At 46.4% G+C, this 22,508-nt stretch overlaps 2 protein-coding genes and 3 non-coding genes across 9 annotated transcripts; 3 read left to right on the top strand and 2 right to left on the bottom strand.

Annotated features, from left to right (window-relative positions):
• Window positions 1-1,443: 1,443 nt before the first annotated feature.
• Window positions 1,444-10,828, top strand: LOC113883709 (low affinity immunoglobulin gamma Fc region receptor II-like). 5 transcript variants are annotated; one of them, XM_027527658.1, is made up of 5 exons: window positions 1,444-2,503; window positions 4,378-4,398; window positions 5,580-5,837; window positions 7,481-7,747; window positions 8,828-10,828. In XM_027527658.1, exons 1-5 carry the CDS (start codon window positions 2,392-2,394, stop codon window positions 9,004-9,006), a joined length of 837 nt encoding a protein of 278 aa, XP_027383459.1. In that variant the 5' UTR covers window positions 1,444-2,391; the 3' UTR covers window positions 9,007-10,828. The 5 variants fall into 5 exon arrangements, 4 of the variants coding, with proteins under 4 accessions (XP_027383459.1, XP_027383466.1, XP_027383448.1 ...); XM_027527665.1 differs by having other exon boundaries at window positions 1,445-2,503; window positions 5,583-5,837; XR_003508722.1 differs by lacking the exon at window positions 1,444-2,503 and having other exon boundaries at window positions 4,215-4,398; window positions 7,481-8,703.
• Window positions 10,829-12,314: 1,486 nt separating this feature from the next.
• Window positions 12,315-12,385, bottom strand: TRNAG-GCC. Its single transcript has one exon. It is a non-coding gene; the product is annotated as a tRNA-Gly (tRNA).
• A 340-nt stretch (window positions 12,386-12,725) lies between these two features.
• HSPA6 (heat shock protein family A (Hsp70) member 6) lies at window positions 12,726-15,338 on the top strand. Its single transcript, XM_027527626.1, has one exon. The coding sequence runs from the start codon at window positions 13,068-13,070 to the stop codon at window positions 14,997-14,999; it is 1,932 nt and encodes a 643-aa protein (XP_027383427.1). The 5' UTR covers window positions 12,726-13,067; the 3' UTR covers window positions 15,000-15,338.
• Window positions 15,339-21,118: 5,780 nt separating this feature from the next.
• Window positions 21,119-21,201, bottom strand: TRNAL-CAG. The gene has a single exon. It is a non-coding gene; the product is annotated as a tRNA-Leu (tRNA).
• Window positions 21,202-21,850: 649 nt separating this feature from the next.
• TRNAG-UCC lies at window positions 21,851-21,922 on the top strand. The gene has a single exon. It is a non-coding gene; the product is annotated as a tRNA-Gly (tRNA).
• The last annotated feature ends 586 nt before the right edge of the window (window positions 21,923-22,508 follow it).

The raw sequence follows: 22,508 nt of genomic DNA, 5'->3' as shown, positions 1-22,508 counted from the left end.
AAGTTCACTTTTTTTTAGATTCTGCATATAAGTGATATCATATGATACGTGTCCTTATCTGAACTCCAAAGCTCTCCCTCCCATCCACCCTTTCCCCACTTACCCCATAACCATAAGTTCTCTAGTCTGTGAGTCTGTTTCTCTTTTGTAAATAAGTTCACTTTTTTTTAGATTCTGCATATAAGTGATATCATATGATATGTGTCCTTATCTGACTTACTTCACTCAATATGATGATTTCTAGGATCATCCATGTTGCTACAAATGGCATTATTTCATCCCTTTTCATGGCTGAATAATACTCTAATGTATATATGCACCATTTCATGTTCTGGCTACTGTCAATAGCGCTGCAATCAACACTGGGGTGCATATATCTTTTGGAAGTATGGTTTTCTCTGGATATATATAAGCCTAGGAATGGGATTGCAGGATCATATGATTACTCTATTTTTAGTTTCTTTCCTTTTTTGTTTGACTGCTCTTGGTCTTCCTTGCTGTGCATGGGCTTTCTCTGGTTACTGCGAGTGGGGGCTACTCTCTAATTGCAGTGCATGGGCCTCTCACCGCAGTGCGTTCTCCACTTGCAAAGCATGGGCACGAGGGCACGTGGGCTTCAGCAGTTGTGGTGCACAGGCTTGGTCACTCCACAGAATGTGGAATCTTCCCGAACCAGGAATCAAACCCGTGTTTACTCCATTAGCAGGCGGATCCTTAAGCCCTGGACCACCAAGTTGTTCCTAAATTAGCTTTTAAAGTGTTGATGTCAGCTCACTGGAGCCTTGTCACTGGTTAAGGAAACTTATTCACCTAAGAATCAGATAAGGGCTGGAGGTAGATTGGGAGTGGGAGGCGGGGTAGAGTGGGGCCAGTAGTAAAGCCTTAGCCGATGGGGCCAAGGGGTAGTTGAGGTTTCTGAAGACTGCAGAGTGTAAACGCAGGTTTTACAGTATCATATTCTAGAATATTACAGCTTGTTTCCTGAGAAAGCATTTGGGAGAGAGGCCCCAGCAGAGGGCCCCGAGAGAGGTCCCAGAGCATCTTCTGTTCTGGGGATGTTGAGGGTGAGCACACAGTGACAAGGATGACGACAGAAAGCAAAAAAGGGGAACTCGTGTTGATTGGATACCCACAAAGGATGGTGCTAGCACACAAATTATCTTTTAATTTTCAAAAACCTTGAGTGCAGTGGTTCTCAGCCAGGGGCAATGTTGCCCCCAAAAGCAGATTTATCAAAGTCTAGAGACATTTCTATTTTCACGATTAGGGGATGTCACTTGGCATCTAGTGGGTAGAGGTCAGGGATGTTGCTGCTGCTGCTGCTGCTTCAGTTGGGTCCGACTCTGTGTGACCCCATAGATGGCAGCCCACCAGGCTCCCCCATCCCTGGGATTCTCTAGGAAAGAACACTGGAGTGGGTTGCCATTTCCTTCTCCAATGCATGAATGAAAAGTGAAAGGGAAGTCACTCAATCATGTCCGACTCTACTAAACACCCGATAATGCATGAAACAGGTCCTAACATGGAGAATTATTTGGCCCCAAATGTCAATAGTACTGAGGCTGAGAAATCCTGTTTGAAGGATAGATATATTAATCTTCATTTATACAGATGAGGAATCTGTAGTTCTGAGAAGCTACCTGTCATTCCAAATTAGACTACTACAGCTCCAAAGCCCTGCTCTTCACCACGCCATGATGATAGGACAGTGATGGGAATGAGGGCGAGAAAGATAAAGAACCAGGCACCAGTTGCTGCTCAGAAGATATTTGTTGGAGGGAAGAGTACAAGAAAGACAAAGGGTGATAAAAGATGGGAATGATCATTCTATCGCCACCCTGACACACTTCTCTGTCCTGGTTCCACAATCCAAAACGGAGTCTGGATTATGATAATAAAGGCAATCAAATGATGGGGAAAGGTGGCCTCAAGCCCCTCTGCTCAGTCTCAGGAGGAGTCTGACGCCAGTGTCTACACCTCTAAATGGATCTAGAAGATGGGGAGTCCCCTGGCACACTCTCCTCCATCGCCTTAGAGACAGACAGAGAGTTCTGAGTTGAGGAGGGGTGACCATTCCCCTCTTCCTCCCTGGGGCTGAGCACAGCTGTGGCCCCAGAGGACGAGGAGAATTTGTTTCCCAGTTTCTACATTTTCTGTGAACTTGGAGTGGGACTGAGCCAGATTCATTCTGGGAAGCCCTGAATCTTCTGGGAGGGAACTCCCTAGAGGAAAGAGGGTGGAAGGGGAGGAGCCAATGATAAAGCAACACTTCTTTTCACTTCCTCTTTTGGACTCCAGAATTTGCCCACTGGGTGGAATCTATCAGGCCTCGAGAGAAGCCAGTGCCTGTCGTGCAGGGCTGTCAGAGCAACCTGCTCGCTCCAGGAGGTGATGGGGATCCCCTCATTCCTAGCCTTCCCTGCTGCCAGGAGGAACCGACCTCACTGCACGCCCTGGCATCCTTGGGGCCACATGCTCCTGTGGACAGCTCTGCCTTTCCTGGGTGAGTGGGGGGCACAGCAGGGATAGTGGATCAGGACGATGGGCAGGTGGGCTTCTCTAAGTCAGCTGCTGCCACCTGGGTTGCTGCAGAAATAGGAGGTGGTAGCACTGGTTGCAGCTGGGTGCGGTGAACACTGCTGGGCACTGCTTTCTCTGCACCACTAACCTCTCTACAGCCAGAGGCAAGGATGAGGGCTGAGGTGGGAAGCACATCAGGAAAGTCAGGAGGGTGAAGGCAGGCTGATGAAAATCACATTCTGACGACCTTGCTGGCCTTGGGAAATGATGAAATTGGCAGAAGTAGGGCTTTTTAAACATTTTGCCCAATGACACTGGGCACTAAGGCCCCTGGTAATCTGCCACCTCCCACAGCTGAGCCAGCCCTGAGGAACGTCCAGTGACCTAGACCTAAAGGACTGATGATGGCCAAGGTGTTCACCTTCCTTAGAAATGTATGTTTCACTGGGACTAAATCTTAGGCCAGAGGGCCGATGCTGTCTTAAGCAATAAGAGGCATGAAGGAGCGATAAAAACTGCCTTGGGGAGCAGAGGCCATCCTCTGGGCCTGCCACTTCAGGCAGCAGGGCCTATTCTCTTTCTGTGAAAGGAGAGTCCCCTGGGGAAAAGCGCACGAGAGTCTGGGTTATTCAGGGATGGAGATCAGAAAATATGTTAGCCAGGCAACTCCAGCAGCATCAGTTGTGGGACCAGAGACATCAAGAATGCCTCCTTGCACTGCAAGCATGAAGAGAGGAAAAGATCAGTATCACTACCAAGAGAATCAGAGCAAATGTCTTCAAGTGTCAGAACTGCAGTTTAGTGTCTTTCCGAATATGGTGACAGTAAATTTATGAAGATATCAGTCTGGCCCCTGTGTGGTAATTTTGTTAACGCAGCTGAACAAGTTAAGGCATGAACACCACAGGTGAACGAAATGCAGACATGATGTTAAAGGACCTCAAGAGACTCACGAGAGAGGGAAGGGGATTTGCAAGGGAGAGGGTAACAGGCAGGAAGGCTAGGGGCCCCCACATGGAGGACTGGCTGCAAGTATCAGACACTTTTTTATTTCTCTCTTAAACGGCAGGAGGAAACTACAAGTGTCAGATTGTATTCCCCTTCTCTATACAAAATTAAAAGGAGGTTTCCCTTAAAATTCTGTGTTGCCATGACGACACCGGGTTCCACCTGAACTTAACTTTTCTCAAACCTTGAGCTAACCAATGCGTTTTTCTCAGGGAAATGTTTTTCTTAAGCTATGTTAATGAACTATGTATTTACCTTGGACTCTGTCTTTCTTCAAGTCGGTTTAGCCTAACACTCAGAACCCATAAGAGCTCAACAGACCAGTGTGTTTTCCCAATGGAAATGTTCTCTTAAGCTATGTTAATGAGACTATGTATTTGTTTGGAAATCTGCCTTTCTTCAAGATTCATGTCAATCATTTTATGGCCTGGGATGACTCACCTTGTGCCAATGTTACCTCAAAATGCGCGTTGTGAATAAGGGGCCTGGTACCACTCTCTGAGTTTTGAGACATTTCCTTCCTCTAATCAGCAGGCTGCTGATAGGAATATAACTTCTTGTTAAAAACTAGCAAGGCAGCACTCTTTCTGCCCCCTTCTGATGTCTATGTCAGAAGACCAGTCTAAGGAGTGGCCTTCTCTATCTCTTTTATACTTTAATAAAACTTTATTACACAAAAGCTCTGAGCAATCATGCCTTGTCACTGGCCTGGATTGAATTCCTCTCCTCCAGAGGCCAAGAGTCCTGGCATCTTTCACGGCTCGGCAACAACCTTTCACAATGTGATTATTTGTAATGATGAATCATCATATCCAAACACCAGGCTGATCTTTGCTTTCTCTCTTGCAGCTCCTGTTCCTGGGAAATGTGGTAAGTACTCCACCACATCCCCTCTGTCCCCCAGCTCTCTCTGCTCCCTGCACCCTGTATGGAGGAACTCTGGAGGCACCAGCAATCCAAGACTGAGGTAGAGCCAGGAAAGAGGAATTGCACCCACAAGAAGCCCTGCACCCCCTTCTCCTTCCTGCTTCCCTTCCACTGAAGCCACCAGGGGTGGGCAGCCAAGGGACACAGATGCCTCAGCCCTCCTGCTTCTGTTATGATGACACTTCACAGATTCTGTCATAGAAAATAACTGTCCTCTGTCTCAATTGCTTCCTCTTTCCCAACTAAACCACGAGCCCAAGCCATGCAGAATCACATGATCTGCTTAGATTATCCCCATGGGTTGATAAATTGTCCATTTTTCATGTATCTGAAGGCTTCAGGGCCTGTTCCCTTGGACAGAAAGAGGAGGCCGTATTACTGGCTGCGGCTGGGTGGGGTGAACACTGCTGGGCACTCCTTGCTCAGCACCACTAACCTCTCCACCACCCAGGGCTGGTAGGGGGTGGGGCTCTCCTGGGTCACTGAATCCAGAGCTCCTAGACTGGCCTTCTGGCCTTTCTCACTCTTTCTGATTCTCCTGAGGCCATAGAGATTCATCTGTGCTTTGGTGTCAGGACAGGTCTATTCTACAGGATAAGGAATGAAGCAGGTCAGAAGAGAAATGTGACCTCTGACTCTCAGCCTGGCACCTCCACCAGGTGGCCCCACTTGTCTTCATCCAGCTGGGAAGACAGTTTATCCACTAGTGTCCAAATGCCTCAGTTTATGAGGGTGGGGGAAGTGATTCCCCAAAGGATGTATGTGTAGTGTGTGTGTGTCTGTGAGTGTGAGTTCGAGAGAGAAAGAGAAATAGAGACAGAGAGAAGGAACTGGGCAGAGCTCCTTGGGCGAGGTGTACTTGTGTTTCTCGACTGTGTGCTTGCCCCCTCTCCCATTTCCCTACCCTTCCTCCTCTCCTCCCTGAGAGAATCTGGGTCCCTGGGGGCCCTTGTGTGGCTACATGAGTTGGAGGAATTGCCTTCAGGTGCGGACCTGTTCTGGGTTGGGTTCTTCTCTTGATCTGTCTGCAGCATGGCCACAGTTTTCCATCATCTGAGATTTGGGGTCTGCTTAGGCCCTTGGGGTCCCTTTTCCTCATGCTGCCTCCTCTCTCTGCCCTTCAGCAGATCTCCCAAAAGCTGTGGTGACCATCCAGCCTGCGTGGATCAATGTGCTCAGGGAGGATCACGTGACGCTGATGTGCCAGGGGACCAGCTTCTCTGCAGGCAACCTCACCACGTGGTTCCATAACGGGAGCTCCATCCACACCCAGAAGCAGCCCAGCTACAGCTTTAGGGCCGGCAGCAACGACAGTGGGTCCTACAGGTGCCAGAGGGAGCAGACCAGCCTCAGCGACCCTGTGCATCTGGATGTGATTTCCGGTCAGTAGAGGAGGCCCTGGAGAGTCTGGGAGAACAAGGGGAGATGAAATCTGCTTCCATGCAGAGGTTTTTAGGAAAGGGCAGTTGCCTACTTACTGGAAAGCACGGCTGTGAGTTGTTTGAAGTGGTTTTGGTCTACTCATTTCCCTTTTCAACCCACCTCCTCGGCTTAGTATGAGTGGTGAGGTGGAAGTTCCTAAGAGATTTCTCAGAATATGGTGGGCTCCTTTGTCTTGGTGCCGATTGAGCAAGAAGGTGACCAGGCCACCAACAGGCATCTGGGTGTGAGAGAAGCAGAAGAAAATCTCTAATTCATAGAAAGCTTCCCATTATTATGGCAGAGTCAAATGCACAGACACAGCACAACTGAATCCTGCTGCTGCTGCTGCTGCTAAGTCGCTTCAGTCGTGTCTCTGTGCGACCCCATAGACAGCAGCCCAGCAGGCTGCGCCGTCCCTGGGATTCTCCAGGCAAGAACACTGGAGTGGGTTGCCATTTCCTTAGCCCTGGGAATTACTAGCCATCTAAACATGATGATTTCATTCACCTTTGAGCCTCAGTTTCCTCACTTGCTAGTGGAGATACCACTGCCTCCCACATGAGGTCCTGGTGAGAATCAGCATTTCCCTAATCCCTGTCCCCTGTCTGTGCAACTGAGGTGAAACTCGTGTCTTTTAAATTTCTATTTATTTATTCATCTATGGCTGCTCTGTCTTCGTTGCTGTGTGTGGGCTAGTGTCTAGTTGAGGTGCATGGGCTTCTTATTGAGGTGGCTTCCATAAATATAACTTGGTTGGTGTTATGATTTGCTGAAGGGTCTAAGTGTGGTTGACTGGCACACGTGTGACTGTTGTCATTTTTTCTTATCTCCCTGCTCCCTTCCAAGGTATCTGCTGTTTCCTACCCTTTCTTTCCAATTTCAACTCTGCTCTGTCCTATAACTTCAGGAAAAAAGTCGGTGTGGGCTGAGATCAGGATTAGAAGTAGCTACCTAAGCCTCTATTCCCTACGGAACAAAGAAATTAAATATTTTTCCGCAGTAAAAAAACGAAATTTGGGAGAAAAAATACACAGCCGGCTAATGGCCCACCCATGTCACTGCTGCCTTGAGACAAAGTCCCCACTGAATTCCACGTTTACTAACATGCACCAAGTAAACCAATATTTGTCGGTGCCCGTGACTCTCCCCAAGGACACAGGTCTCTGCTGCGTCCCCCTCACATGCTGTCTTCTCTCTCAGACTGGCTTCTCCCCCACCTCCCTCGGGGAAAGTGACTGCACTCCGGGTCCCCTGTATCCTCCTGCAGAGGCCTCTTGGGCCAGAAGGGCTGCAGCTGCGTCTCCCAGGATGGGAACGAGAAGACAAGCATATCTGAACACCTACTGTGTGCCAGCAACTACTGTAGACAGTGCAGCTAATGGTACTATTGTGACTAGTTCCACATACGAGGAAACTGAGGTCCAAAAGAATTATTTACCCAGGATCACAGGGTGCATACACGGAGGAGCCAGAATTAGAGACCAGGGGTGTGTGAGTCCACATTTAAACTCCCCCCGACACACACTGGCCCCCGGAGGGATGGTCTGGGTCTCAGATCTGAGTCAAGACCTTCCGGGTCCTGCGGTCCCTTTGTGTCTTTCAGACTGGCTGCTGCTCCAGACCCCCAGCCTCGTATTCCAGGAAGGGGAGCCCATAATGCTGAGGTGCCACAGCTGGAGAAACCAACCTCTGAATAAGATCACGTTCTACCAGGATGGGAAATCCAAGATATTTTCCTATCAGCGCACCAACTTCTCTATCCCACGCGCCAACCTCAGTCACAGCGGCCAGTACCACTGCACAGCGTTTATCGGGAAGATGCTACACTCATCACAGCCAGTGAACATCACTGTCCAAGATGGGAATGAAGGTTGTTCAAGGAGATGTACACCTTGGAAAGATGGGTAGTGAGGGGATTACTAATCTTCTGGACTCCAGAATGTTTGTTTTCCTGGGAGCGCCTGTTTAACATAAACAGGAACCCTGAAGTCCTAGCTTGGCCTGATGGTTATATGAATGTGAAGCTGTGTTCCCGGTCATTTCTCAGGGATTATAGAAATGGGTGTCATTTATTTGGTGTTTTAACTCTCAGGGGACAAAATCCACCTTTTCAAGCTCCATATCCAATTCCCAGACATTGCCATTCTCCCTCTTTTGCATCTCACTCAAACCACTCTGTCACGTGTCTCTCCCGGCGTCTAATGCTTGCTGCGTTTCCCTACTGAGCCTCTCACCCTAGGATCGACTCTTAGCTTGCTGCAGCCATGTTGGCATTAGAACCTCTCTCTACACATAAAGAACTAGACTTCTGCCTGTTCTTGAGAAACTGTACATTGTGGAATCCATATTATGTCCTTTCAGACGGTATCACAGATTATTTATGCCAGCCTGATGTTCATTAGTGAGTACCCAGCCCTGGGTTCAGAGGAGGTGGTGAGTGAAGATGTGTTGATGTCATCTGTGTATTCCCGAGTTCAATGTTGCCCAAAGGCTGTTCCCCAATCACATAACTCTTTGAGAACCCTTTCAGAATGAAGGGTTCTGTGGTCCAATTAATGCAGAACACACTACGTATTCTTTTCCTCTCCTTTTATATTCATAATGCACACCAAAGGCTTCAAGAAGCCCTGTCTCAAAGAAAACTTTTAAATTGAGCCTGGTAAGGCATTTGCCAAACTCAGGTAACCACAGAACCCTTCTTCTTCTATAACTTTTCTTAATGTTCTGCAGAACAGATGTGTTTGAGGTCATCCTTTGGGAAATGCCGATCCAGCACTTTATTTGGGAAGGCAGACAGACGAAGCGATCCACTGAAGACTTCCTGGGGTAGCTGTCTGCTCCTGGCCTTGGCTTGGGTTGCTTTGTAAAGACTCCTCACTAGGGACATGACTGTTCCAAATTTCTGTCTTAACAACTGTAATTTTTCCTATCCCTCTGCCTCTCCGATTAGGTCCAGCAGTTCCACTCATCTTTTCACCTTGGTATCAAATCACTTTCTGCCTGGTGATGGGACTCCTTTTGGCAGTGGATACAGGCCTGTATTTTTCAGTGCAGAGAGACCTTCAAAGCTCCATGGGAGACGGGAAGAATAACAAAGTCAGATGGAGCCAAGACCCTCAGGACAAATGACCCTTCATTCCATGGTGTAACAGCAGTAGTGGCAGCAACTCTTCAGTCCATAACTTTCCTCTTCCCTGGCCTCACTTTGACAATAACCTGGGCTAAGGAGCCTCCAGGGAAAGAAAAGACCTGTGATCTCCAGATCAAGTAGAAGGTAACAGGCCCTGCCGCTGCTGCCACCGAGTCACTTCAGTCGTGTCTGACTCTGTGTGACCCCATAGACGGCAGCCCACCAGGCTCCCCCGTCCCTGGGATTCTCCAGGAAAGAACACTGGAGTGGGTTGCCATTTCCTTCTCCAATGCATGAGTGAAAAGTGAAAGTGAAGTCGCTCAGTCGTGTCCGACCCTCAGCGACCCCATGGACTGCAGCCTACCAGGCTCCTCCATCCCTCCCTTCACTGATTTCCCAAAGGCTAAGGCACAGTCCCCACCCATCCAGCTCTACATGGACTCACAGCAAATGTGTTCTCCCAGCTCCTCGCTAGAGGCTCCTCAAATATATGAAGCCTCAGTAAATCCTGGTGCTTCTTTCAAAGTAAATCCAACAATCTTCTCACTTCTCACAGGCTGCAGAAGGGCTCACGGGGGCCGGGGCTGCCTGGAGGGATGGCACAGCCCCAGGAGGGGGGTGGACGTGGCAGCATCTTGATCCAAGCCACCATCCTCTCTTACTTGGATTACTGCAACAGCCTCCTGCCTGGTCTTCCTGCACACAACCATGTCACCCAACAGTCTATTCTCACAACAGCCAATGTGTGTTGTATCTGTCACTTCTTTTCTGGAAGCTATGTAATAGCTTCCCCCTTGCATTTAGAGTAATAGCTAATGCCTTTGCAATGTTCTACGAGGTACTACATGATCTTGCTCCTCAATGCCTCTCTGACCTCATTTATTGCTCTGTTTTGCTTCCTTGGACACTTCAATTATACTTCTGCTACAGGTTTATGTTATTTACTGTTTCTGAAATGTTCTTACAGATATCCGCATCATGCTTCTTCATGGTCTTTACTCAAATATCACCTCATCAGTGAGGTCTCCTTGGTCATTCAACCTAACCTCACTCCTCCACCATCTCCTAATCCTGCTCTCCTGCTTTATTTTCCCCCATTGTTCTCATCTCCAGCTGAATATGTTCAGTTGTTTATTGCTGTATTTTTTCCCCCATGGATGTATCACCAACTGACTACTCCCTCTCTCATTAAAACATGCTCCAGGAGATCTGGGCCTTTGTTTTGTTCACTACTATATACTTAAGAGTCAAGGTCAGGGTCTGGCACATGATAAGACCCTCAATACATATTTATGGAATCAGTAAGTTCTTCAGCATTCAAAATCAGACACTTTTTAAAAAAGTACATCTACTCCATCTTACCAGAAGCAAAAGTCCAATTCAGTACTACTGAACACCCTATTAGATACTACCCAAAATATCCCACTAGTACATTCATTTCAGCTTTGAATGTTATCTGTCTAAACTCATTTTTTACTTTCACCCATCACATCTTGTAAAGTAGTGTATTAGTTGGACCTACTGCCCTCTAATTGAATGGACTTTCTAATCCTGTACAGTAGCCGTGGAAAGCATACTAAAGAGAGTTGAACAACTTGGATTTGTGTTTCTACCATTTGCTAGGTGCTTTGTCTTGAAGAATTCATTTAACTACTCTATGAATTAGATTCTTCTTCTGTGAAATACTGATATCTTTATCTCCCTCCCCAGGGATATCATGTGAGGTTAAAGTGTAACAACATACATGGAAGCATAATGTCTTTGGAACATAGTAGATGTTTAATAAATGCTTATGGAATCTGATGTCTTCAGAGCACACTATTTGGCTGGCACTTTCCCTTTAAATAGATAATATTGCTTTTACTATAGTAACTGGGGAAAAAAAAAAACAACATAAGAAGGTCTAACTTGGAGTAGGGACGAAATCAAAGGTAGAACTGTGGGTGAGTTATGTTTCTGGGGCTAGTCACATTGGAAAAAAAATGGGGATAACCCTGTTTGACTAGCTCTAGCCAGTATACTAAGCTCATATGCTGTAAAAATACAATCTTAGTGGCATAACTCATCAAAGGTTTATTTCTCACTCATTTTCTGCTATATACGTGGAAGACTTCCTAAGGAAGCTCTCTCTCATGGGATGGCTCAGGTTTATACTATACTTTGATTTTAACACCAACTACCACACATTGCCAAAGAAGGCAAAGAGAACAGTAACAATTAGGACAGTAATTAAATGCACTCTGTCCAAAAGTAACATACACATACTTAAATTTCATTAATCGAAACAAGTTGTATGACCTGACCTCAAGAGGCATGCAATTGCAATCCTTTTTTGAGGCTGAAAAGAGGAGACTCATACATATTTTTAAGCATCATTGATATCTAGCACACTAAGGCTCCTTACTGGACTGTTGTTAAGGGTTAAAATGAATAAAGTATATGTGGCACCGTAGGATAGACATAGCAGATCACTCCTCTTTTTCTTATCAACAGAAGCTTGATTTTTTCAGATATAGAGCAGGTACATAGTTTAGGGGAAACAGGAATCCTCTTTTCCTCCTGGGTGAAACCAGAGACTTCTACAGCTATAGAATGTCTTAGAAAAGATGAAGTTCAATCTCCTCGTTTTAAAGCTGAGAAAGCAATGAACCAGATGGTTGAAATGATTTGTTCAAGGATGTACAAGTAGTTGGTGTCACAGATCTGTACATACCGTAACTGGACTGCACTGTATAATTTGTTCTACAGCTTGTTTTAGAAGCTGTAGGACTCTTGGAACTTGGAACTCTTGGGGGTAGATGTGTAGGGCTTTTGAGGCTGCTGAGGGCTGGGAGAGAAAGTTGGAGCAGCTTGGACAAGGTAGTCCCTGAACTACAGGGCACAGACCCCAGGCCAGGCCACATCTTTCTTTCTGAAGTGAGCACCCTTTTTTGCAGGGCCTTGCCTAAAATATCCTGACTTTTGACACACAGGCCTGGGCAGCCTAAACACTGAGAGAGAATGAATTTAAAGCTGACAGCTTCTCTCCCTCTTGGGTTATAAAAATAGGTTCCTTCTTTTTGAGGATGTATAGTTACTCTAGAACAACCTTTATGGAAAAAGAATCTAAAAAAAATAATGGATATATGTAAATTTAAAAGTGATTCACTTTGTTATACAGCAGCAGAAACATTTAAAAACAACTACACTCAAATAGAATTTTTTTTTTTTAATGAAGATCCACTTTAGAAGTTGAATTAAAGAAAAAAAAAAAAAAACAACAGAAAAAAATGTTAAAATGCGGGTACCCTGAAAGAAAAGAGCAGGATGCATTGGCCGGGAATCGAACCCGGGCCTCCCGCGTGGCAGGCGAGAATTCTACCACTGAACCACCAATGCTACTTCCGTGATAAAGCTTCACAACACTGTCTCTTACCATCATCTCTGACCCTAGGTCCACTCCATAACAGAAATCTGACCACCTCTCTTAATCACAATTTTGAAAACACAGCCTTCATGTTTCAAGACTAAAATAATAAAACTTTAAACCTCTGTCCTTGAAGCCATGGCTCTAATGCTTTCGGTTTTTCTAGAGCCGTTGGACTCAAAACCGCCCTCTTCAACCAACCAGAGGGAGAACAAGTTTTCACCTTACCATTCTTCTGCCCCAACCGCTCGCCCTTAGAACAAGCCGGGAGAAGCTGGAACTTTCTCTGCAACTCTGAGTCAGACGCTGGTGGGGCCGCCGCTCCCTGCACGGCCCGATCCGCTCGAACCTTCTCCCAGAGTCAGTGCAGCGCCTCCTGGGCTGAGTCAGCCGGAGCGGGCGGGCCGGGCGGCTCTGGGCTCGCCGCGAAGGCGCTAGAAGTTTCGCGGCGGCGGCGGCAGCGGGAGGAGGCGGGTCTCCCGCAACTGGATAAAAAGCTCGTGGAGCCGGAGCCGAGCAGATCCGAGCTGGGCAGGCAGGAGAGAGGCGCCGCTGCGTACACCTACACTGCTGAGCAGCACCAACTTTCGCAGGTTCCTGCATCCATCCGACTCTGTATAGCACTGGTCGCCGGGAGCGGGAGAAACCACAACCATGTCCGCCGCGAGGGAGCTGGCCATAGGCATCGACCTGGGCACCACGTACTCGTGCGTAGGCGTGTTTCAGCACGGCCGGGTGGAGATCCTCGCCAACGACCAGGGCAACCGCACCACCCCCAGCTACGTGGCCTTCTCAGACACCGAGCGGCTGGTGGGCGACGCGGCCAAGAGCCAGGCGGCCCTGAACCCGCACAACACCGTGTTCGACGTCAAGCGACTGATCGGGCGCAGATTCACAGACCCCTCTGTGCAGTCGGACATGAAGCACTGGCCCTTCCAGGTGGTGAGCGAGGGCGGCAAGCCGAAGGTGCGCGTGTCCTACCGCGGGGAGGACAAGGCGTTTTACCCCGAGGAGATCTCGTCCATGGTGCTGAGCAAGATGAAGGAGACGGCGGAGGCGTACCTGGGCCAGCCCGTGAAGCACGCTGTAATCACGGTGCCTGCCTACTTCAACGACTCGCAGCGTCAGGCCACTAAGGACGCGGGTGCCATCGCGGGGCTCAACGTCCTGAGAATCATCAACGAGCCCACGGCAGCTGCCATCGCCTACGGCCTGGACCGGCTGGGCGCCGGAGAGCGCAACGTGCTCATTTTCGACCTGGGTGGGGGCACCTTCGACGTGTCGGTCCTCACCATCGACGCTGGTGTCTTTGAGGTGAAGGCCACGGCTGGAGACACTCACCTGGGTGGAGAGGACTTCGACAACCGGCTGGTGAACCACTTCATGGAGGAGTTCCGGCGGAAGCATGGCAAGGATTTGAGCAGGAACAAGCGGGCCCTGCGCAGGCTCCGCACGGCCTGCGAGCGCGCCAAGCGCACCCTGTCGTCCAGTACCCAGGCCACTCTGGAGATCGATTCCCTGTTTGAGGGTGTAGACTTCTACACTTCTATCACTCGAGCCCGCTTTGAAGAACTGTGCTCGGACCTCTTTCGCAGCACCCTGGAGCCGGTAGAGAAGGCCTTGCGCGATGCCAAGCTGGGCAAGGCCCAGATCCATGACATTGTCCTGGTGGGTGGCTCTACGCGAATCCCCAAGGTACAGAAGCTCCTGCAGGACTTCTTCAATGGCAGGGAGCTGAACAAAAGCATCAACCCGGATGAAGCTGTGGCTTATGGGGCTGCTGTGCAGGCAGCCGTATTGATGGGGGACACGTGTGAGAAGGTGCAAGATCTTCTGCTGCTGGATGTTGCTCCCCTGTCCCTGGGGCTGGAGACAGCTGGTGGGGTGATGACTACACTGATCCAGAGGAATGCCACTATCCCAACCAAGCAGACCCAGACTTTCACCACCTATTCAGACAACCAGCCTGGGGTCCTGATTCAGGTGTATGAGGGTGAGAGGGCCATGACCAGGGACAACAACCTGCTAGGGCGCTTTGAGCTCAGCGGCATCCCTCCTGCCCCACGTGGAGTCCCCCAGATCGAGGTGACCTTCGACATTGACGCCAATGGCATCCTGAGTGTGACAGCCACTGACAGGAGCACAGGCAAAGCTAACAAGATCACCATCACCAATGACAAGGGCCGGCTGAGCAAGGAGGAGGTGGAGAGGATGGTTCGTGAGGCTGAGCAGTACAAGGCTGAGGATGAGGCCCAGAGAGACAGGGTGGCTGCCAAAAACTCTCTGGAGGCCTATGTCTTCCATGTGAAGAGCTCCTTGCAAGAGGAGAGGCTTAGAGATAAGATTCCTGAAGAGGACAGGCGCAAAGTACAAGACAAGTGTCAGGAAGTCCTTGCTTGGCTGGAGCACAACCAGTTAGCAGACAAAGAGGAATATGAGCATCAAAAGAGGGAGCTGGAGCAGATCTGTTGCCCCATCTTCTCCAGGCTCTATGGGGGGCCTGGTGTCTCTGTGGGCAGCAGTTGTGGAGCCCAAGCCCGACATGGAGCCCCTAGTACTGGCCCTGTCATCGAGGAGGTCGATTAAATGGCCCCTCTGGACGGGTCAGCTGAGACTGCAAGGGCTGGGTTTGTGGACTTTCTAGACTTTCTACTGTGATCCTGCCCAACTTAAGGGGTAGGAGTGGAGGAGAATCTTACCCTCAACAGAGAATTTTTTTTTTTGGTCAGTATGTTTTATTATTGAGATATTTGTCATTTGACTTATAAAAAATCTTCTCCTACATCAAACAAGCAGAAGTAAAATCATTATGAACATTTGTGTGGCCCTTTAATATTGCTTTTACCTACATTTAATGCATTTTGTTACTTGCATGTATGGATTTGTTATATGAAATAATAAAGCTAAATAAACTTTTAGAATTTCTTAGTTTTCTTTCTATCCAATTAAGTAGACGAAGGGGCAGGGCTTTCAGAAGCAGAAATATTGGGGTGGGTTTTGAAGGAGGGATGGGAAGAAAATTCATGAGGCTATGTGCATAATTTCTATAAAGGAAAGCAAGAGGAAGAGTTTGAGGAAGGCACACTGAGATAGTATTGAAGTGTGAGGAGAGAGGAGAGAATTGTGATATTGTGTTGAAAGAGGGAGGGAGGTGGAGTTGGAAAAGCAGAGAATGAAGAGAAGCAAGTTTTGGCAAGACCCTAAGATAAAAATTCTGTATTGGGAGCTTAGTTTAGTTTTTCAGTCTATGTGTCCTAATACACGGACAAAAAGTTTATATGCTAATTATTTGCCTCTCATAATGTGACCTTATTGTTCTTTTACCGAACAGACCCCAAGTCCTGGATTCTGGGGAATAGTATTTGTTAGATTAAGAGAGTAAGTCTATTGGTATAATTAAAATTATTATTGATCTTATCTGTGTGAGAGGAATTGCATGGTCCCATCTGCTTTCTGCTGATGGCCCTAGGATGATGACGATGATGATGGTGACAGTGGCAACTGTGTAGTAAGATGGCTGTACTGGAACCAGACGGGTGTTCCTTTATCTACTCCGCAAGTTAAACTCTGAGCTTCAGTTTCCCTTCTATTTAATGGGGATGATGATCAAATAATATCTCAGATGTGTAATGAGGGTACAATTAAATAAGTATGTGAGGAGTGAAGAAGAATGTTAGGCTAGGCATCTAGTATTGAGCAACAAATATTCACTATTACTAATTATTACTAATTGATTGTCGACTATGTACAATCTAATCATCACAGCAACATAACAGTGTATTATCTCTTTTGAAAGTGAGGATCCAGAGGCTAAAAGAGGTTAAACAATTTACTCAATATCCATATCTATTAAGTCAGGGAACGTGGGTAGTGGGGAGAGTTGAAATTAAGAACTATGTCCTGCCTGCTTCTACATTCCGTGCACTGTTAACTCACAAACAGACCATTAAAAAAAAGAAAGATTTCCCCCAGATGTTGTGAAATTGTACATATTATTCCTTTAGAACACAGTTGGACACGGAGCCCTGAGAGAAAAAGTATGTTTTATTGTATCTTTGCATTATTCATTAAGTGAATATGTGCTTTTTATAGCAAGTGACTGAACCAGGGGAGTATCCTCAGGCTCAACTTTACTGCCAGTTAAATGACATAAGAGAAGGATAAGTTTGTGTAAGTTAGTTCCCAATCAGCCCAAAGACTTATTTTTATCTCAGAAATGAAGGTGGCCTTGGTTAGAGGAATGCTACATTATATTTAGCTAAGGGTGATCTGTTGCAGGTTGAGAGGAGATTGCAGTAACGACCCACCTGTAGTCTGGTTGTCAGCTCACATTTTAAACTGCGTTTTCCTGCACCTGGCCCAAGTCTTTTGTGACTTGTTTTACATTGAAAGAACCTGCAAAAAAGAGATGATCTCACACACATATTCTGTATTACACTTCCCCTTTCCTGAATGTCCTTCCCACTTCCAACACTGACCACCGCAACCTTTTTGTAACTTCTCAAACAGAATGATGGCACCTACGTTTGGATAGTTTCCTCACATTTCAACAATCTCTCTCTCTAAACAGACACAGGTTATAAGAAGGAGAATTCCATCATGCTTAGTTGTGAAAACACTTCAGATCTCATTTGGACGGTATCTATTTTTCTACAGAGAGATTTAAACAAACTAACCACTTTATTACCAAAGAACGGCAATGCCAAAGAATGCTCAAACTACCGCACAATTGCACTCATCTCACATGCTAGTATAGTAATGCTCAAAATTCCCCAAGCCAGGCTTCAGCAATATGTGAACCATGAACTTCCAGATGTTCAAGCTGGTTTTAGAAAAGGCAGAGGAACCAGAGATCAAATCGCCAACATCCACTGGATCATCAAAAAAGCAAGAGAGTTCCAGAAAAACATCTATTTCTGCTTTATTGACTATGCCAAAGCCTTTGACTGTGTGGATCACAATAAACTATGAAAAATTCTTCAAGAGATGGGAATACCAGACCACCTGACCTGCCTCTTGAGAAACCTATATGCAGGTCAGGAAGCAACAGTTCGAACTGGACATGGAACAACAGACTGGTTCCAAATAGGAAAAGGAGTACGTCAAGGCTGGATATTGTCACCCTGCTTATTTAACTTCTATGCAGAGTACATCATGAGAAGCGCTGGACTGGAAGAAGCACAAGCTGGAATCAAGATTGCAGGGAGAAATATCAATAACCTCAGATATGCAGATGACACCACCCTTATGGCAGAAAGTGAAGAGGAACTAAAAAGCCTCTTGATGAAAGTGAAGGAGGAGAGTGAAAAAGTTGGCTTAAAGCTCAACATTCAGAAAATGAATACTGTGGCAACTGGTCCCATCACTTCATGGGAAGTAGATGGGGAAACAGTGGAAACAGTGTCAGACTTTATTTTTTGGGGCTCCAAAATCACTGCAGATGGTGATTGCAGCCATGAAATTAGATGATGCTTACTCCTTGGAAGGAGAGTTATGACCAACCTAGATAGCATATTGAAAGGCAGAGATATTACTTTGCCAACAAAGGTCCATCTAGTCAAGGCTATGGTTTTTCCAGTGGTCATGTATGGATGTGAGAGTTGGACTGTGAAGAAAGCTGAGCACTGAAGAATTGATGCTTCTGAACTGTGGTGTTGGAGAAGACTCTTGAGAGTCCCTTGGACTCCAAGGAGATCCAACCAGTCCATCCTAAAGGAGATCAGTCCTGGGTGTTCATTGGAAGGACTGATGTTGAAGCTGAAACTCCAATACTTTGGCCACCTCATGCGAAGAGTTGACTCACTGGAAAAGACCCTGATGCTGGGAGGGATTGGAGGCAGAAGGAGAAGGGGACGACAGAGGATGAGATGACTGGATGATATCACCAACTCGATGGACATGAGTTTGGGTAAACTCCAGGAGTTGGTGATGGACAGGGAGGCCTGGTGTGCTGCGATTCATTGGGTCGCAAAGAGTCGGACATGACTGAGCGACTGAACTGAACTGAACTACTTCATCTACTTCTGAATGACTGTTGCTGATGCTTTAGATACTTTGGGGATTGTTTCCTGTTAATGGGCTTCCCTGGTGGCTCAGAGTTAAAGAATCCCCCTGCAATGCAGGAGATGCAGTTTGATCCCTGGGTTGGAGGACAGCATGGTATTTAAATGTCATTGTATTGTGTATATATAGTCTTAGTTTGATTACTGTAATCACAACTTTTGTGATTACAATATTAATTTGTTTCCCAAAATATTGAAACAAAATACATTCCATTATTTAAAAAATCAAAACTTCCTACAACCCTTCCAATGAAAAATCAGCAGTTTTGGGAACTCCCTGGTGGTCCAGTAGTTAGGACTCTCTACTTCCACTGCCTTGGCTGGGTTTCTGTCCCTGCTTGGGGGAGTTAAGATCCCACAAGCCTCGTGGTGGTGGGGGTGGGGGGGCAGAACAAGAATAATAGCAGTTCCTTGCCCCACTCCCAACTGCTACTATTCCTAACAGGTAACCACTGTTAAGTTTTTTGTTGTTGTTGTTAAGACCTTTTTATTTTGCAATAATTTTAGACTGACAGAGAATTGTAAAGATACTACAGAAAATCTCTGTATATCCTTCATCCACCTTCTCTTAATGGTAAGGTCTTACATGGAGCCTTGGAACAATTAAGCCCAAGCTCTGCAACTACTGAGCCCACATGCCACGACTACCCACGCCTGCACGCTCTAGGGCCCTTGAGCCACAACTAATGAGTCCCCGTGCTGCAACTATTGAAGCTGGAGCACATAGATCCTCTGCTCTGCAGGGAGAATCCCAGCTAGAGAATAGTCTGCCACTCTCTGCAATGACAGAAAGCCCACGTGCAGCAATGCAGTCTCAGCATGGCCAAAAATGAATGAATGAATAAAGAAAGAAATAAATAAAGCAGTGTCCCCCAAAATTTCACATTTTGATAAGCACTGGTTAGGTATTTGGCAGAAAATACATGAAAGTCGCTCAGTCGTGTCTGACTCTTTGTGACCCCATGGACTGACTGACTATCCAGTCCATGGAATTCTCCAGGCCAGAATACTGGAGTGGGTAGCCTTTCCCTTCTCCAGGGGATCTTCCCAACCCAGGGATCCAACCCAGGTGGATTCTTTACCAGCTGAGCTACCAGGGAAGCAGATTGTCGCCCAATTTGGGTTTGTCAGACTTCTCATGATTAGAGTGGGGGTTTGGGGGCAGTATATCACAGGGTGAAATGCCCATCTTATTGCATTATATCAGGAGGTATGTGATACCAATATGACTCAACTCTGGTGATCTTAATCTTGATCATGTGGTTAAGGCTCAGCTTTGTTATTTTTTCCCTGTCTCTCTTATGGATACACTCTTACCTTCTTTAGTTTAGACACAGTATCTAATTTAGCTTTTTGTCTCTGTTTTAAGCAGACTGGCATACTGCAAGTGCTCAAATGATACAGAGTAAAAGGTCGCAAGGGAAAGGATATTCCAAGTTAAAGATTTAAATTAGACAGACCAGTGCTTTCAAACTTTATTATGCGTGAGAATCATTTGAGAATCTTATAAAATGTGGATTCAATAAATCAGAGGTGCAGCCTGAGATGTGTATTTCTAATAAGCTCCTAGGTCATCTCACTCAATCCTCACAACAATTCTGTCTCCATTTTACAACAAGCAAACTAACACTCAGAAAAGTCAAATACATTTCCCAAGGTTATAGTCTAGTAAATAACAAAGAATGTAAACTTTCACTAACCAACCTAAAGATCCTTCCATCTTCATGCTTATGAACCTCACACATTCAGCCTCTTCGGATCGACAGTTCTTCTCTCTTCTGCAAAGGACAACATTTTTCTATAACCAGTTCCTCTCAAATGAGAAAGTGGCTTGTTTAGGTCTTGAAGAAAAAGTTCTTGAAACAACTCCATGCGTTTATTTTCCCTTTCTATTACTTTCCCCTGGGTTTGGTATGTTGATTTCTTTCCCTGGTTTTTGGTGGTACAGCAAGTCTTTTGAATAAAAATTGGTGGTGGGAGCAGTTTGGCAAGATGGTGGGGAATCAGAGCCTCACCAAAGCTTGACACTACAATCTTGAGCACAAAAAGACTCGGGTCAATTGCAGTTTAAGAGATCTGGATTGAGGGCTTTTCTCCATGAGGTGAATAAGCACTGAGAGACTGGAGTCTAAAGGAAAAAAAGAGGGACTCTCTCTCCCGCGTGCGTGCGCTCTTTTCTCTCTCTCTCTCTCTGTCTCACCCTCTCTCTCTCCTGCTATCTTCTAAATAAAATGGAGCTGTAACACTGAAAAAAAAATAATAATAATAATAAAGGAAAAAAAGAAAAAAATTGTAACTAGGGATAGATCTAAATTGGAGAAGGAATTGGCAACCCACTCCAGTATTCTTGCCTGGAGAATTTCATGGACACAGGAGCCTGGTGGGCTACAGTCTATGGGGTCGCAAAGAGGCAGACACGACTGAGCGACTAACACACAGCACATACACAGAACCACATAGATTCAGTTTTATATTCAAAGCGAAGCACATTCTTCATATGTAGATACGGAGCATTAAAAAGTGTTGATAAAGCGTTGATTAAAGAATAAAGTGTTGATTAATCAATAGTCGTTTCTCCACGAATTCAATCCTACTTGTTCATTGGAAACAAATAAGAAAAGCCCGAAGAAAATAACGGGATGTTGTCAGAAGTGGGATTCGAACCCACGCCTCCAGGGGAGACTGCGACCTGAACGCAGCGCCTTAGACCGCTCGGCCATCCTGACACACGCAGACTCAGCTTTCTTATTTTCTTCTAAGACTGTCAAAAAGTGCTGTAGCATGGTTAGTTTCTCATTTTAAATTAAACTACAACTCCTCCCTGGACTTCTTCGCAAAATAGGGAAAATAAAACTGTTTCTGACTCTTATTTCCTACGTTATCACCATCCTAAATTGCAAAGATCCATTTCTCCAGTGGCCCTCTCGCTCCTTTTCTCCGGAGACCTAGCCACACCAGAGTGGACTCCCTTGTTGGCTGCTCTCCCTCGGCCCTTTCGCTTCAAATCGCCCTTACTGAATGCAACACCCTGTGGATCTAGTCCTAGGGCGGCGCCAAGCGGCGGAGCAGGGAGTTCGGATGACAGAAGGCGGGGGCGTGGGTAAGAAAATGCTCTGCCAAGCGAGGCATTGGCTTTCCCTCCTGGCTTCTCGCTGTTCCGTCCTTCCAGCTCCAGGCCCCTGGTGGTCTCTGCGTTTCAGGCCCTAGTCCTTAGTTGGCGGGGCCGATTAAGAGGAGTAAGAACGGGGCCCATCCTCGCCTAGAAAAGGCTCTGTGTATTTTGGGGTTTCAGACACAGAACAGTACTAAAAAACATTTGCAGATTCATAGCCTCTATTACTCTTATACGTGTAATTCGAAAAGTTTGCTAAGCAGGCGTTGGTGGTATAGTGGTGAGCATAGCTGCCTTCCAAGCAGTTGACCCGGGTTCGATTCCCGGCCAACGCAGGGAAACTTTTCCCTCTTTCACTCCAACTAAATTGAGAGAGAGAAGAAGAGCGTGCGATGTAGTTTGCAGTTTAAAGCCTGAGCGGAACTGAGAACTGAAACTAGAACTGCAGCCGTACCTCACTTTCTCCCTTGACCTCATTCTCTGCCCAGCTACATTTTGGAGGGATTCGAATCTGAAGCGTTTCTTTTCTCTCTTACCTTCCCTCCTGCCTTCCATTTTGAACTTTCAACTCTTGAGAAATCTTTGGGATCTTCCGGATGTCCTGTCTGAAACTGAGCTTCAGAAAGGGGTCATGGTTTTATATTTCCGAGACTGATACGGTAGCTACAAGCTGTTGGCCACTTGAAACTGGCGAATGTGTCTGAGGAACTGCATGTCAAAGTCTAGTTAATTGTAATTAATTAATTGAAATAAATTGATGTAAAAAGTTATACAGATACTCCATTTACCTATTGCAGAACGTTAAAGTACGTTACGAACAACTTGGTACGTTATGAGTCCACTTGAATTTCAGTTGTGAATGTCATGAAATCTAAATATTAGTCATTTTTTTCGAATGAAAATTTAACGTCTGAGTTGAAA

The sequence above is a fragment of the Bos indicus x Bos taurus genome, chromosome 3 (assembly GCF_003369695.1).
Source record: "Bos indicus x Bos taurus breed Angus x Brahman F1 hybrid chromosome 3, Bos_hybrid_MaternalHap_v2.0, whole genome shotgun sequence".
NCBI classification, from domain to species: Eukaryota; Metazoa; Chordata; class Mammalia; order Artiodactyla; family Bovidae; genus Bos; species Bos indicus x Bos taurus.
The sequence above is the reverse complement of the archived record's forward strand: the minus strand, read 5'-3'. Positions and strand labels throughout refer to the sequence as shown.